Source organism: Antechinus flavipes, chromosome 1 (assembly GCF_016432865.1).
Source record: "Antechinus flavipes isolate AdamAnt ecotype Samford, QLD, Australia chromosome 1, AdamAnt_v2, whole genome shotgun sequence".
NCBI classification, from domain to species: Eukaryota; Metazoa; Chordata; class Mammalia; order Dasyuromorphia; family Dasyuridae; genus Antechinus; species Antechinus flavipes.
Window position 1 is genome coordinate 117009114 of NC_067398.1, and position 15156 is coordinate 117024269.

The 15156-nt window shown below is 52.3% G+C and overlaps 2 protein-coding genes across 5 annotated transcripts; both read right to left on the minus strand.

Annotated features, from left to right (window-relative positions):
* Positions 1–534: 534 nt before the first annotated feature.
* On the minus strand, positions 535–5927 carry LAT (linker for activation of T cells). 3 transcript variants are annotated; one of them, XM_051988480.1, is made up of 13 exons: positions 5815–5927; positions 5211–5313; positions 4966–4996; positions 4765–4814; positions 2663–2714; positions 2223–2287; positions 2089–2115; positions 1888–1939; positions 1701–1801; positions 1473–1532; positions 1237–1299; positions 1014–1091; positions 535–810 (listed from the first exon to the last, which is right to left on the minus strand). In XM_051988480.1, the coding sequence occupies exons 2-13, from the start codon at positions 5311–5313 to the stop codon at positions 806–808; spliced, it is 687 nt and encodes a 228-aa protein (XP_051844440.1). In that variant the 5' UTR covers positions 5815–5927; the 3' UTR covers positions 535–805. The 3 variants fall into 3 exon arrangements, with proteins under 3 accessions (XP_051844440.1, XP_051844430.1, XP_051844420.1); XM_051988470.1 differs by lacking the exon at positions 535–810 and having other exon boundaries at positions 817–1091; positions 4774–4814; XM_051988460.1 differs by lacking the exon at positions 535–810 and having other exon boundaries at positions 817–1091.
* A 648-nt stretch (positions 5928–6575) lies between these two features.
* On the minus strand, positions 6576–14085 carry SPNS1 (SPNS lysolipid transporter 1, lysophospholipid). Of its 2 annotated transcripts, none has more exons than XM_051988412.1 (13): positions 13956–14085; positions 12829–13155; positions 12284–12349; positions 12005–12141; positions 11391–11542; positions 11157–11223; positions 10814–10959; positions 10121–10276; positions 9230–9419; positions 8912–8977; positions 8346–8444; positions 7367–7538; positions 6576–7102 (listed from the first exon to the last, which is right to left on the minus strand). In XM_051988412.1, the coding sequence occupies exons 2-13, from the start codon at positions 13085–13087 to the stop codon at positions 7008–7010; spliced, it is 1605 nt and encodes a 534-aa protein (XP_051844372.1). In that variant the 5' UTR covers positions 13088–13155; positions 13956–14085; the 3' UTR covers positions 6576–7007. The 2 variants fall into 2 exon arrangements, with proteins under 2 accessions (XP_051844372.1, XP_051844363.1); XM_051988403.1 differs by having other exon boundaries at positions 13892–14085.
* Between the last annotated feature and the right edge of the window lie 1071 nt (positions 14086–15156).

Sequence of the window (15156 nt, forward strand, 5' to 3'; positions counted from 1 at the left end):
TGGTCCTCTACCTCCACAAACAATGTTTTGTTTTTCTTATCTTTTTTTTTTTTTTTGGAGGTGGGGAGAGATGAAAGGGATGTATCAAGCTGGGTCTTATAACCACATGACATTCAGTTTTTATCACTGCTATCTCCATTCTTTCCCTTTGTTATAATTATACACATCATTTTTCTGATTCTGTTTGCTTCACTCTGCATCAGTTTATGACTTCCCATGTTTCTCTGTATCCCTCATCTCATATTTGCTATAACCTTATACTCCGTAAATCCCATCACATTTATGTACCATGATTTGTTTAGCCATTCCCCATTCACTGGACATGTACTTTATTCCCATTTCCTTACTATCACATAAGATGCTACTAAAAATATTTTGGTCTATATTGAGACTTTTTCTTTTAACCTGTGATATGCTTTGGGAGACATACTCCCACTGAGTACTGAGCACTCAGCACTGAGATCTCTAGATTAAAAGGTAGAGACAATCCTCGCCCTTGATCTTTCTGCACTCCACAGAGCACCAGAGCCACACTTAGCTAGAAAGTCATAGATTTTATTTCAATACACTAAGGATGGACTACGGCCCATAGGCCAGGGAGAAGAGAGGGTAGTTGTTCTCAGGCTACGTCAGGAGAAGAAGGTGCAGACTGCTAAGGGATGAGGTCCGGACAGGGGAATTTCCAAAGTGACAATAAGTTAAAAGGCTGACTCTCAGGACGGTGTCTGGATAAGAATCTGAAGGCAAGGGTGGTCAGCAACTCCACCGATGCTTCCCTTCCCACATATCCAAGAGACACTGGGACTCAGGCTGTCAAATAAAAGAAGGCGATGAGAATGATTTGAACTATACAGATAGCTCAGAGGCTGGGAGTGAGAGGGTTCTTAAGGAGGGGAGAATAGTGAGATGTTTGGGAGGGAAAGGGGGAGGGAAAATATTATTGGGCTGAGATCGGGGCAACTGTTAGGGTCCGAGTTGGGAAGGGGAGAAGGGAGGCTTGGGTAATCTCTCACTGAAAGAATGTCCATTTTGTTCCTGTACGTTCTCATAATCGGGCCCCTCTTCCTCACCATCCTGGTCAGTCACTGGGGCTGTGGGGGGAAGGGATGAAGGTGGACCTTGATCCCCAAACTCCCAGCTTGATGACTTCTTTATACCCCCCTTCCCCAAGTGCCCCCTCCCCAAAGGGCCAGTCCCAGCTGGAAATTCTCCCCATCCCTTCCACTCCAAGCTCACTCCTGCTGGAAGGTGTTCTTTTCTCCTGGGCCTCTGGCACGTTCACATATTCACAGCTACCACCTGGACATAGAAAAGGAGATGCATCAGAAGGGTACAGAGAGGGAGGAGGGGAAGGAAAAAGGGGAGGGGGAAGGAAAGGATGCAAGGAAAGGCAGAGGGGAGGGACTGTACTCTAGGAGGGGAAGGGTCCTACTGGTTAGAAAAGGAAGGTAGAAACATGGGTAGTCACTTACCCAGAGACACTTCGGTACTCTCTGAAGCTGAAACGTTCACATAATCCTCTCCGCACAAGGCTACAGAAAAAGGTCCCAGGATGAAGTCAGGGCCAGGACGCCCACAGACCCCCCCATTCCCACACTCATATATCTGTCACCCACAAATCCTTCTTTACCAAGCAGAAATCCCCCCGTCCCACTGCCCAGAAAGTGTCGTCCCCCCACTCCAATTCACTCCCAACTCACTGGAAGAAGGACTCTCCCGAAGGCCAGGACTGACCAGGTTAGGTGCCGAGTTGGGCAAAGGTTCAGAGCTAGAGTTTGGGGAGCCATCTGGAAGAACTATACTGCCAAGAGGAAACAGGACATATGATCCCCCCAAGCCTCCTCCTTTCTCAAAGACCCCTTCTGGGAAGCCAACCCCCCTACTCACAGATAGCCTTCATTATTATGGTAGTCATCTTCTTCGTCAGCATCCTCAGGTTCTAGCTCCAGGGGAAAGACAGGTGTCGGAGGGGGTGGCCTGGGAAGGCCCCAAGCCTCTCCCCAGCCCAACAGCTATCCCCTCAGGCCCACTGCCTCCTCCCTCCCGTCTCAGCCCACCCCCACTCCCACCCTTGTGTGACTGATATACCCTCATTCTCGTAGCTGGGCTCACTGCCTGGGAAAGAAAGAAGAGTTACATCAGATCAACCACCCAGCTCGAGCCGGGAGCCACTCTCCCACCTACAGAACTGCCCTCCGTAAGCAGCCCCCTGCCCAACTCACGGGTATCTACATCCCGTCGAGAAGAAGGAATCCGGCGTGATGGCTCTGGGGGTTGTGGAGACCTCCTAAAGGGTTAAAAATTAGGGGTCACCGGGGGCAGCGGATAAAGCCTCATCCCTGAAGTCGGGAGGACCCTCTGATACCGAATACCAGCTGGGCGATCCTGCCCCCCCCCACTTGCATTGCCAAAACAAAGGTTTAATTTTTTAAAATTAGGGGTCACCACTCGGGAAAGGAAGGGAGCTGAGAGCCCGTAAGATGGGGGAAGGAGCGATGTCTCGGCTCTGGGGAGGCAGGAAGGTGGGAAGACAAGGCAGATGTCTCAGGAGTCGGAGGGGGGCCGAGAGCAAAGGCCCCGACTGCAGGTTAGACTGGTGGCTGGGAAAATAGGGGCCCCACGCTCAAGAGCCGCCAGAGAGGAAACCTGAGCAGATACTCACGGGATAGGGAGCAGATCTGGCTGGCAGGGTACTGCAGGTGGCCAGTTACAGTCTGTGGGGCAAAGATTGGGGGTACAGAGCATCAGAGGACCTGGGGGGGGGAGAAGGCGCAGGGCCGAGAGCACCTAGGAGAGGTAGAGAACAGCTCGGGGCTCTCGTTGTCTTTGAGAACGTTGAGATTCAAGAAGCCTGGGGGCTGCGGGAGGGGTGTCTCAGGCGGAACTTAATATTCTTTCAACAGATATTAGTGAAATGCCTAGAGCAGGAAGAGCACTGGGCTAAAAGCACCCTGGGAGATGCAGTCTCCAGTCCCAGTAAGGGAGGAGAAGATGGGCTAGCATTCCCAATATTACGGGAGAAGTATGTCAGAGAGCTGACAAAACAGCAGGAGACGGGGTCAGAGGGACAAAGCTATTGACTAGTCAGGGAGAAGCTTCCCAAGTATGGGAGTAGAGATGAGGGTTTTAGAAAAGGATGGGTGGGAATTCAGGAGGTGAGAGTAAGGGAGTGCATTTCAGGGGTAGGGTACATCATTAACAAGGGGAAATCTCTTTTGTTTCTTTTTTTAAAAATATTATTCTTACTACTTAAAATTTTATTTTTTATTTATTTTAACATTTTAAAAATATAATTACAAGCAATCATTTCTGAAAGCCCTTCATATAGACAGCATAAGATCACAGAATTTAAAACTATAAGAGACCTCAGAATTCAAGTTTGGTTTAATTCCCTCATTTTATGGAGAAGAGCCTATCCAAGGACCACACAGCTAATAAGTAATACAGGGTGAGCTTTCAACTCCAGGACTTTGGACTCTAAGCCTAGGGATATTTCCACGTGGTCTCTTATTTGGGAGTCATTTGGGAGTTCTTGCTAAATCCTCCCTAAGATACATGAAATTCTCCAATTTTCCTGGCTTTAGTAAGAAATCTCTCCCTTTCCTCAAGCTACCCAATGGAAATTTGAGGACATAAGGCTAAAGTTAATCCCGACAAAAAATAAAATCAAATAAAACAAATATGGCAATAAAGCACCGAAGGATCATGAAAGTTACAATTTGTCATCTCCCAAATTTCCCAATCCTGTCTGACCTGTAAGGGCTCTATTTCTCCATGTCTCCCTATTCCTTTTCCCAAACCAATAAAATGTGAAGATAAGAGTCAAGCACGAGTCTCAATGGCCTCTTGGAACTTGACTCCCTCTCAACTCTTGCACCATCTCCTCCAAGAAGACTTTTCCCACCCCCTTCGGTCATTAACCCTCACCTCTCCCTAAATTATCTTGCATTAGTTTCTGCCATCCCCTGCCCAGGAAAGGTAAGCCCCTTGTAAGCAAGGGCTATCTAACAGAGACCTGCCACTGAATCAAATGCTTATTGAATTAAACTAAATGATTTGCAACTGGCTAATTCAATTCAGCGAATTGAATTCATTAAGCTGTCTACTCTGTGGTCGGGAGAAATACAAAGATAAAAAACAGTCCTAGTCCTTTTAGGAATTATTAGGAGGCTGAAGATCCTGGTGATCTAGTCTTAAAGAGTCTCAAAGGAAAAGTTCTTAACATAGGGTCTGTGGATACATCTCAGAGGGAAAGTCCAGGAACTTGGAGAGAAAAAGTTACATCCTTATAACGCCCTGAAATCGAGCATTTTAGATCATGAATGTAGGCCGCAAACATTCTGGGAAAGGGTCCATAGGTCCCAAAAGGGGGACCATGAGGCCACGGTACAAAAAAGGTAACGCACTCCCACCTTAAAGGGTCACTTTACATGGGAACTGGCCAAAGGGCTGACCTTGGCCCCTGCCCCCAAGGACCCCCTCTCCCACCCCCCAAACTTGTGCCTCAGTTTTATCATCTGTAAAATGAGGTGGGGCTCTCTGAAAGATCTTCCAGCTCTGAATTCAGTGATGCCGTGGGCCAAAGGATGTGGCCGACGTTCCAAAAGGAGACTGGGGGAGAGACCCCCGGCCAAGGGAGGGTTGTCCCACCCGTCACACAGTCACATACTCACTACACAGTGACTCCCCCCCACGACTTCGTTCCCTTATTCTCCCAAGCTTCCCAGGGCAGTGTAAGGAGGGGGCTGTATAGGGACCTCGTACCATACTCACAGCGGGGTTTGAGGATGACTAATCCGCTTGGCTGCTGTGGGCTGGGGAAAGAAGGCAGGCATGGGCCGGGGGTGGCAGCGGAGGCCCCCACTTCCACACCCTCCCCCCGGCACCGCCATCCCCGCCAACCAGCCCCTGCTCGGCGAACCCCCCTGCGGCTCGTGGGGGGAGGAAGAATAGCCAGACACTCACCCATCAGTTGAGGGGACCTCAGAGTTGGGGCCTGTGGGGGAGGAGGCAGGTAAGGTTGAAAGGATGGGATGAGAATGGGAGACCCTTTAGGCTAAGGCAAGGAACAAGGGGGAGGCGACTCCCTAAGAGCAACCGTGGATGACTGTATGGATGACTATATGGGAATATAGGGGGTGGGATGGTTCGTGGTGGGCTCGGACGGGCGGCCTCCGGAGAAAAGATGAGCTAAAAAGTGTTCCACTTACCCGGAAAGTCCCGGCAGCACAAACACAGGGCAGTGACCAGCAGGGCTGGGAACAGGAGGACGAGGAGCCAGAGGAGGCTGGGGCCCAGAGAGGTGGTCTCCATCTGGGGCACAGGCCGAGGCTGTCAGGGCGGTCTGGGGCCTGCCCCCGAAAGCCTTCCCCCGCGCCCCACCCCCTCCATCCCCTTCCCCATCTGACCAGGCCGGGCCAGAATTCTCTGCTCAGACCCCAACTTTTCTCCCAGGACAATGGGTGCGGAAAAGGAAGGTTTGGAAGTAGAGGGCAGGGAAGCCTTCAGCAGGTAAAGGTGTCGCCGAGCCAGGCCCACCTCCGGGATGGAGGCCACAGGCACCCGGGGATTGGAGTGCGGTGTCAAAGGGCAGCAGTGGGCTCAGCGGGCTGGCCCCCCGTGGCCAAGCAGGCTCGGGCTGCCCTCAAGGGAAGCCCATGTCGGCAAAAGGGCCCGGCCGAAGGCTCTCCAGCACTGCCAGGATGGGGCAGGGAGGGCGAGCCCAGGTTCACCGTAGTTGGGGGCCGGGCAGATGGGCCGGGGGGCTCCTGCTCAAGCGCCAGAAACCCCCTCCACTCCCTCCTTGCCCCCTACCTGGTCCCTGGTCCCGACGGTCCGTCCCCTGATGCCCTCCTCTCCTACACTCAGCGCCTGCCTGCCCGCAGCAGGAAGCTGTGGTGAGCTCCGGGCGGGGACAGGAAGTTATCGTGGCTCCTCGCATGGCTGCGCCCGCCTCCCACCCCCATCCGTGTGCCCCCCAGGGGGAGGGGAGCACCGGGCCTCCCCCAGTGCCCCAGCCCAGCAGCCCTAGCGGGGCGGTTTCTTCGAGGCCTCTGTCACCAAGAATTCCCAGCTGTTCCTAAAGGGTCCTTCTGGACCACTTGGGCTGGCACCATAGATTGTCAGGGGCACGTTCCCCAACCGGGGTCTTGCTCGTGTAAGAGACGGCACACGATGGGGAGGGGGAAAAGGGGAGGGGGAGACGGTGGAACTTTGACCTCTCAGCCTCAACTTCCACCTTTAGGAAGAGCCGGCTGAGCGAAGGACCTCCGACAGTCTGTCACCCGGGGCCGAGGAGCAGGACAAGGCCGACCTCATCAGCCCCGGGAGCGGCGCTGCCTGTGGGAGGCAAGCAGACGGGCCTCTGGAGCGTCGGTGAGGAAAAGACGGGTGAGTCAATGTCACATTGGACCTAACGGAATCAGACTGCCGGGGCAGGAAGGCCTCAAACCCCCCCCCCCCCCAAGTTCTGACTCTAACGAACAGACGGAGTCCGCCCCGGGGCTCCTCCCCTTCTCTCTCAAGCTGGGGGGGCACACGCCTGGAAGGGAAAAGGACACAAGCTGACACGAGGCTCTGGTTACAAAGTTTATTCAGATAAAAATAGCACCAAACCCTCCCGCCTGGACGGTGGGGGCACCTCGCCCCTGACCCCAGGAGGGCGGCTTGGAAGCCACCTATACAGTCCGAAGGAGGCAGAAGAAAAAGATCTTCCCTCCCTGCCCAAAGCTGAGAGCGCCTGTCCCGTGGTCTTCCAACCACCTGCCCCCGCCCTGATCCAGAACCATTCCCTGACCAACATCGATGTGCATGTAGTGCGTCTGTGTGCGTGTGTACCCAGAGGGAGAAAGGGACAAACCTCAGCCACCGTCCCACTCCTGTGGTCCCAGGTCTGTGGGCAACAGTCCAGGCTGCTGGGGTCCCTCAGAGTCCTGCCCTGCCCACCGCCCACCTATCCCCCTAAGGGGACCAGAACACAAAGTGGCCTCAGGCCATAGTCCACTCGATCAGATGAGCACACTGGACACCGGGACCTTGGTAGAACGGCCACGCTGCGGGACCACAATCCGATCATCTGGAGGGGACACGTCCCTCACGAGTCCTGGGGAGAGAGAGCCAATGAGATCCGAGGGGGACAAGGGACAAGACACGGATGCATGCAGGGAGGCAGGGCAGGAACAAATGGGCAAAGACAGGGAGGGGTGGGGGGCTGGGGGAAAGAGGGAGTGGGGGATGGGCAAAACCTGGGGTGTGGAGAGAGGAGGGAGAAGACAACGCTATCTCAGGGAAGGGAGAGCTGGAGATGGAGACCGAGGTCTCTGCTGTGCCCAGAGCGAGGCCTGAGACCACCAGTGAGGAAGCTCACCTTGCACATGGAGCTGAGCTCTCTTTCGATCACCTTCAATATACATGGCAGTGCCCAAGAAAGCAGCACCCCCAAGTGCCCCAACAAAGGCACAAAGCATGAGGGAGAACTGCAGGGCCCGGAACTGGGAGAGGAAGGAAGGGGGCCAGTCACGGCGCAGACGGTCAGAAATCTAGGAGAGGGGAGAGAACAGGCAGCGGTCACAGACTTGGGGGGCTGGAAGAGTGGGTAGGGGGCAGAGAAACCTTCTGCTAATGGGGCATGGAGGTAGTCAGAAATAAGGGGAAGCAGGACAAAAATGGACAGAGATGGGGTAGGAGGGCCGGGGGGAAGTAAGAGTGGCAGAGAGAGACAAGGGCAGAGTGGGACAGAGAGGTGGAGGGACACAGAGGCACACAGGGTGAGGGACGGGCAGTCACATCAGCTGGAGGAGGAGACAGAGATGGTGAGATTATCTGCACTATTTGCACCTCGCTATCTCACACTGGCTCAAATGCTGCTTCGGGCTGTATTCTAGTAGTCTTATCTCCCTACAAAAGCTCCAGACCAAGAGCCATGCTGTCCTCTCCTACCCACTCGCACTGGGAAGGACTTCAGAGATCATGCAGAGATGACACGACCCCACCTGAAAAGTTCCCTAATGTGCACCTCCAGTCTTCATTTGAAGAAGCCCAAAGATGGGGAGTTCATCACCTTACAAGGCAGTTTATTCAATTTTTGGAATGCTTTTTCTTTCATCAAGCCAAAAATCTGCCTCCTTCAGTTAAGAACACCACGCATAATCTCCTTTCCACATGACAAATGTGGATTTGCTCCTCAGAAGACAGTGGATGCAGCAGCAGTTGCCAAAATCTGACCCATCTTCCTGACTGACGGGGAATCTCTCTCCCCTCCCCTGCCCCAGCCTCAAGGCTTCCTAACCTGCTCGGCCCAGGATGACCCAGCCAGGGCCAAAGCCTCCCCGAAGATTCACACTCACCAGCCCGATGAGGTAGGGGCTCCCAGCATCCCCCAACAGATGGGACAGAACAATCTGGAAGGCTTCCGCTGTTGATCGGCGTGTGGGAATGACTACATACTAGGTAGGGAATTGAAACTCAAAGTTAGATTTCACAGGAGGTCAGGGTTGTAAGAAGAAAGACCGGGGGTGGGGTGGGGGGGAGGGAGGACGACCACAGGGAGGGCAGACTTGGCATTCCACCGACACTTTCTGAATAAAGTTGCTCTGCCCAAACTACATGGAGGGAGACAAGAGAAAGGCCGCCCTCCTTAATAAGACAGGTGAAATGCCTGATCCACTGAGGGATTTGAGCTCCCTCCCAAGGGCAGGGACAGCCTCCATTGGGTCACCCACACTAGGGAAGCAACCAACCAACAAAGCAGCCCACCAGGGAGAGCAAGATGGGGTCACGGGCCAGTTCTCACAGTAGGACAGAACAAAGCCACAGACCCATGGGACCAGAAGCCTCACCAAGATCTCTCTGACAAAGTGCTAATTAGGACAGTCACCACCTATGTCAGGTCAGACACGGGTCACCCTCTCACCAGCAGAATGTCTGCTACGATGGCCCAGTTCATGGACAGCAGAATCTCTCCAATGAAGATGAAAACCTGAGGCGAGAAACTGGACATCAGGGAGTGACTCGGAAAGATTAGCAGCTCTCTGCCTTCTAGTTTTTCTTGACCCAGGTGAGAAGGTGTGGGATCGATGCTGGGGAGCAGGAGTTTTGTGTCGAGTTCCATTCCTCACCTCCCCCCCCACCCCCGGCTCAAGGTTGCTGCGGGAGGGCTGTGTGGGTGCTCCTGTATGTTGGTTGAGGGTTGGATGGCACCTGGAAACGAGGAAAAACTGAGGACACTCACATAAGTAAGTATGATGCTGTCTTGGGCACAAGCCAGGGCCAGGAACAGAAAGGGGGCAGAACCCAGCAATCCGGCTGCACAGACCAAGGGATCAGCCCTGGGGTTGGTGCGGCGAAGATGGCGGCTGATCTCTACCCCTGAAGCCACTCCCAGGATCCCAGTCACACAGGTGATCAGCCCAAAGATGAGACTGGGAAGGAGAAAAGAGGAAGATGAGGGGAGCTAGGGGCCCCGTGTGTATAAATGATCTTCTCGTCCTCAAAGGCCGGGACACTGCTGACACTAGGTATGAGTGAGCGTTCCCGCCCTGGCCTGCACCAACTTCTGGAAACTGTGGCTCCTCCCTGGGCCAGCTCGGCTTCCGGTCCAGCCTTCATCATTTCTACAGTTTTAGAGCCTGACCCTGTAAAATGCAAGTTCATTCTCATTCTATAGATGGAGACACTCAGGTTGAAACAAGTGACTGGCCAAAGATCACATGTAACATATTTGAAAAGATTTGAACTCAGTTCTTCCAAATTCATGTTCCTTCCACTCTGCTTCCTACTTTCTAAATCTTCAATTTTCTCAAAGCCCAGCTGGACTTCTCAATGAGTTTCCTGAACCTTCCTGGTCCCAGTGACTGCCTGGCTCCTTGGGCTCAAAAGACTTGCAACATCTTGTCCCTAATTACTCCCTTCTAATTACTACTGGGACTGGATGCCCAAATCTGACATCAGCTCCTCCCTGTCCCTTTTTACCAGCTGCCACATGCATACCAATCCATAGAATAGGGTTCTGCAGGGGAAGGAAGGACCATTCATGCTGCCAGGTTGTTGACCCACAAAGGAAAAACATGAATGCAGAGCCCCTTTCCATGTCCACTCCCCACTCCTAGAATTCTCCAAGTACCTGTCTGAAGAGGAGCAGGAGTCTCCAGGCAAGCAGGGTGGAGTCTCTCCTAAGACAACTCGAGCTCGGAGCAGGAATGCCGGTGCCCATAGAGCCAGGGACCCCGTGACAAAGGCCACAGCCGTGAATCCCAGGGAAGAGAGCACAAAACTGGGACTGTAGGAGGCAGAAGATCAGAGTTCACAACAGTCACCCCCCCACCCTCAACAACATTCAAGCAAGGATGAAAGTTAATTTAGAGTGAGAGAAAATGAAAGGACAATAAAAGTTGGCAGGGGACCATCTGGTACAAATGACATTCTTAAAAGGCAAGGAGACAAAAGATAAAGCTGTTAATGCTCCTACCCCCATCCCCATACGAAACTTCAATCTAGTTATTCAGCCACTAAATGGTGTTAATATTTCATGGCTCCTGTTTCCCACAAGTGAGAGTCAGAATCCACACATGATTTTACAATAAGTATGTAAGATCCTCCTTCAAGGACTTAAGGAAGTCCAAGAGGTATGAATTAAAGGTTAAACAAAAATCCTAGTGACAGGGTAGCTAAGTGGTCCAGTGGGTATAACCCCAGCCCTGGAGTCAGGAAGTCCTGACTTCAAATCAGGCTTCAGACACATGACCCTGGGCAATCACTTAACCCTGATTGCCTTGAGCCCCTTTCCTCTCCCTCCAAAAAGGTCCTTAAGACTCACTTCCGCACCAGAGCCCGCAGATCAGCCCACCAAGAGGTGGGACTCAAGGGAGGGGTGTCTGAATGGCGTTCCACAGCTCCACGAGGCGGTTCCCTCACCACCAGGAACAACAGCAATACTGCTATCATCCCAAGGCCTGGGGTCACCTAAGGGGAGACAACAGTCTCCAAGATCTCAGAAACAACTGGAGGCTGCAGTTTGTGCACACATGTATGCATGCATGCATACATCCATGCACATTTCCTACTGGTGAGGAAAACTTTGGAAGAAGGTCAAAAGAAACTAACAGTCTCAGAAAGGATAATCTGTGCACCCTCCCCTCCATCCCTGATGGAGGACTCACCCTGAGTGCCCAATGCCAATCTCCAGCCACATCCTTCACCTTTGAGCCTGCGATATAACCCAGACCACTGGATAAAAGATTAAGGGATGCAAGTTACAGGATACCCTACACAGAAGCTTCTTCTCTCCCCAGATGAGGTTAGCATCTCAACCCAGACTAGTTTTGTGTCTCTTGTTCTCCCAGCCTGGAGAGAGAGTTCTAGTTCCTCTTACTTTTTCTCCCCCATGAACTCACCTGCCCACAGGGATGGCAAAGTAGAAGATACTGAGCATTCGACTCCGCTTATCAGCTACAAAGAGGTCAGCAATGAGGGTGGGGGCAATGGTAGAATAACTGGCCTCCCCAACCCCTACAAGGCCCCGAGTAAAGAGAAGTAGCCAAAATCTCTAAGAAAAAAGAAAACCAAAAAACAAATATTAGACATTCTCTATCTCGGAAAGTTTCATAGGATCGTTACTGACTTCTCTGGCTCTTCAAGCTCCTTGGCAAAGCAAAACAATCAAACAGAATCTATTTGAAATGCTGATTTAGGAGTTATTTACATAAAAATGATAGCTGAAATCACTTAGGCAGTTCAGATCACTAAGGGAGAGAACACCAAGAAAAGAAAATCAAGGACAAAGCCTTAGGGAATGCCAACATTTATGGTGTGGGCAGAGGAAGAAAAAAACAGAGGTGAAATGTGGGTGAGAATGAATACCCCTATAACTTGGATGTTCTCAGGGAATAAGAGTAAACAAAGACAAAGCTACTTAAGTAACACATGAGTTTGTTTTAGTTGGGTCCCATACAGACCACCAATAAATGTGCTTTGAGAGTGGGGACAGAACCAAGGGATACTTGTTCACCTCTCTAGGGATGAATGAAGAACCCAGAGTCACCAGTGACCAGAAGGCAATCCCACCACACATGAGGTACTTCCTGTTATATCTGTCACCCAGGTAGCCAAACACAGGGGCCAGGACCATGTAACTGGAAATAAACACTGGAGAAGAGACAGAAGGATTAAACCCTACCATTAGAATGCCATGTCTCCCGCCTCCCCTTCCCCAAAGACCCCATAAGGAGAAAAAATTTTCTCAGACCTTAGAACACTTCTCATACTGAGAGCAGCTGACCCTACTCACCAGTCTGAATGAGACCAGAGCTGCTATCCCCAATACCAAAGAACTGCTCGATGTCTGGAAGAACACCTGAAAACCAGTACAGTGGAAGGACAGGTGGTGAGGGAAGGAAAATATCCTTGAAATCAAGCTTATCTCTCTCTCCTTACCAGCAATGGGATCCCCTCCTAAAGCCCCTGGTCTTTTCTTGGTGGCCTCCAAATTCAATTTGATATTTTTGGAGACCATTATATACAAAGTGTGCAAGACACAAAAGCAGAAATTAAATAGTTCCAACCTGCAAGGATGGGCAGTTAGGTGGTAGAGTGAACAGAATACTACACCTAGAGTCAGGAAGACTCCTCTTCCTGGAGTTCAAATTTGATCTCACAATTACTAGCTGTGCAACCTGGGTAAGGCCCTCGTCTGTAAAATGAGCTGGAGAATAAAATGTCAAACCATTCCAGAAACCCCAAAAGGAGACCACAAAGTCAGTCACAACTGAACAACCACCAACTACCACCTTCAAGAACCCGGTATTGTTACAAAAGACCTTCCAAACCGATTACCTGCCACAGTAAACCGGTCCATGTAGTTAAGAAGGTTGATATAGCAAAGCACGCCTACAATCAAAGTTGCATGTCGGGGGGAGATGCCGGTTATCAGCTGGAGCCCTTCCCCATCTGGATCTTCTCTGTCCTGGGGCTCTGGTCCCCCCAAACCTGCAGTCTTGCCAGGCCCCGGGACTGGGCCCCCCATTCCTTCTTCTGTGTCATCTGCTTGACTGAGAAACGGGGCAGTGTCCGGCTGACCCAGCAGCCCAGACATAGCTGCCCCTCAGCCAGTTCTCTCTGCGGTCACTTGTCCAGCCCAGTGTCAGGCCCGGCTAATTTAACCTACAAGAGGAATATATGTTCACCACGAAGATGACACACAAAGAATTAAGAGAGCGCCTTGGAAATTTAATCTAACTCCTTACAGGCTCTAAATTGTTGATCCCGTAATTTTTACCGCCCTCCCCCCCCCAAAAAAAAGAATTGAATAACTCGCCTAATGTTATAGCCCAAGCTTGATTAACCAAAGAACAAAGGTTAGGACCCTGACTCCCGGATTCTTGGCTCAAAACTCCTAACCCTTCAGGAGAAAAAGTCCTTATCTAGTCTGCCATGGGTGGGATAAAGACGCAGGGAAAGGGCGTGTTTACATTTAAAGAGATTGGTTCATAAATGATTTCATCTTATCCTCCTCGCTACGAAGGAGGGGGTGTCATTAAGCCCATCTTACAAGGGAGAAAAGAGGAGCCAAAGAGTCCAACTATCTGAGTCCGGTCCCGCAGTCTGCAAGGCCCGCGTCCACGCCGGTCGGGCCTGCGGCCTCCCGCCCCTGCCCCCCTGACGTGGGAAGGTATACACAACACACGCGGTCACTGCGACCCCACCGGGGAAGCAACGAGGACGAGCCCGAAGCCGCCGCATAGGCCAGTGCTGGGGGGGGTCCCCAAAGTCCGGACACCGCGGGGGCGGGCCGGGGCTCGCGGAAGGCGCGAAAGAGGGGTCCGGGCAGGGAGGAGGAACCCCAGGAGGCCAAGTCTGCAGGGGGAGAAGGGGCGGGCAATATGGCTCCGTAACCCACCCCAGCCCACGGGGTTGCGGCGCTCCCAGCCGCCGTCTCCTCTGGTCCAGGCAGTTCCCCTTACTCCGAATGGCGCACGGTTCCTGGTGTCCACCTGCTCTGCTGCCTCCGCCGCGCCGCTGCCGCTACCGTAGAATGCTCAGGATCCGGACGGCATCGCAGCCACCGCCATGATGGCTACGCGCAAGTCATGTGACCCCACTGCGTGGGCGAGGGGGAAGCCTGACCGAGACGTCACGTGACGGCTCCTGACAAGCCAGGCACACGTTACTATGGCAACGAAGGGGCTGGTTCCAACGCTTCCCCAAATATTTCCCGAGCTTCCTCCGTCCGCCAGAGCCGGGTAGCGGCGGCTCCGGATCCCGACAAGCGGCGAGTTGGGATGTTGTGGCTCTGCGGGCCGGCGCCCAGTAGAGGTCTAATACTCGTGTGTGGCCGGACCAGTCCCTCGGCCTCCGGAGCCGTTGCAACGCTCGCCGGGAGCCGATAGAGCTTGCCGGGGGAAGCAGCCCAGGATTCCTCGCTTAACGTGTGCGGTGGATGCGCAGGCTGGGAGCTGACGGATGAGCGCCGAGGCGCCCGGCCTCAAACCGTAATGTTTCCCGGACGGGGCTCGTAGGCGCCCCACCGCGGTCGCTGGGGGGAAACCACGTGGGAAAGGGGCAATTCTCACCACTTCGTGCCCACAGCAGTGCCCCTTCACCTCCCCCAGCTGAATGTTACCCGCCTTCTAAAGCCCAATCAAATGCTACCATTACTCCTTGACACTTTTAGGCAATGATGATTCACCCCTTGCCTAGTACTTGACATACAACTTATCTGGGCTATTTAACTACATCTAAATGTTAGTTGTGCTGTGATCCAGCAAAATCCTACCTGATAGGGATAGGGAAGTAACTAATTTTTCTCAACCCCTTTGGCAGCAGGGAACAAATTCCAAAGTTCTACAAAGCTAGAAGGGCTTTAAGGGCCCCAACACTGATGGCTGACTAAAGACTGGCCCTTCTAGTTAAGAAAAGCTCATTTTTAGGCTGGCTGTAGGGTGATAAAAGTTTTCAGGCACAGTAATTCCAAAAGATCTTTTAAATCTCAGAAATTGCACATTGTGAAATAGTTCCCAAATCAATAAAACTATAGTTGTTAAAATATTGATTAAAGTGTCACTCCCCACTAAATTCTAGGCTCTATAAGGAAGGGCATGAGCTATGTCTTAACCTTCCTATTCCTCTCCCCTTATCACTACCAGTGTCCAGCACAATACTGAA

Excerpts from the sequence above, each read along its gene's own strand:
- SPNS1 (XM_051988412.1), bottom strand. The coding sequence starts at position 13,087 with ATGTCTGGGCTGCTGGGTCAGCCGGACACTGCCCCGTTTCTCAGTCAA. Across the intron at positions 10,277-10,813 it reads CTGCGGGCTCTGGTGCGGAA|TCCCAGTTTTGTGCTCTCTT; the intron begins GTGAGTCTTAAG and ends TGCCTCCTACAG. Across the intron at positions 7,103-7,366 it reads AGCTCAGCTCCATGTGCAAG|GACTCGTGAGGGACGTGTCC; the intron begins GTGAGCTTCCTC and ends CTCTCTCCCCAG.
- LAT (XM_051988460.1), bottom strand. The coding sequence starts at position 5,313 with ATGGAGACCACCTCTCTGGGCCCCAGCCTCCTCTGGCTCCTCGTCCTC. Across the intron at positions 2,715-4,764 it reads CAAACCCCGCTGTGAGTATG|ACTGTAACTGGCCACCTGCA; the intron begins GTACGAGGTCCC and ends TTTGCCCCACAG. Across the intron at positions 2,288-2,662 it reads CCAGATCTGCTCCCTATCCC|GAGGTCTCCACAACCCCCAG; the intron begins GTGAGTATCTGC and ends TTAACCCTTTAG.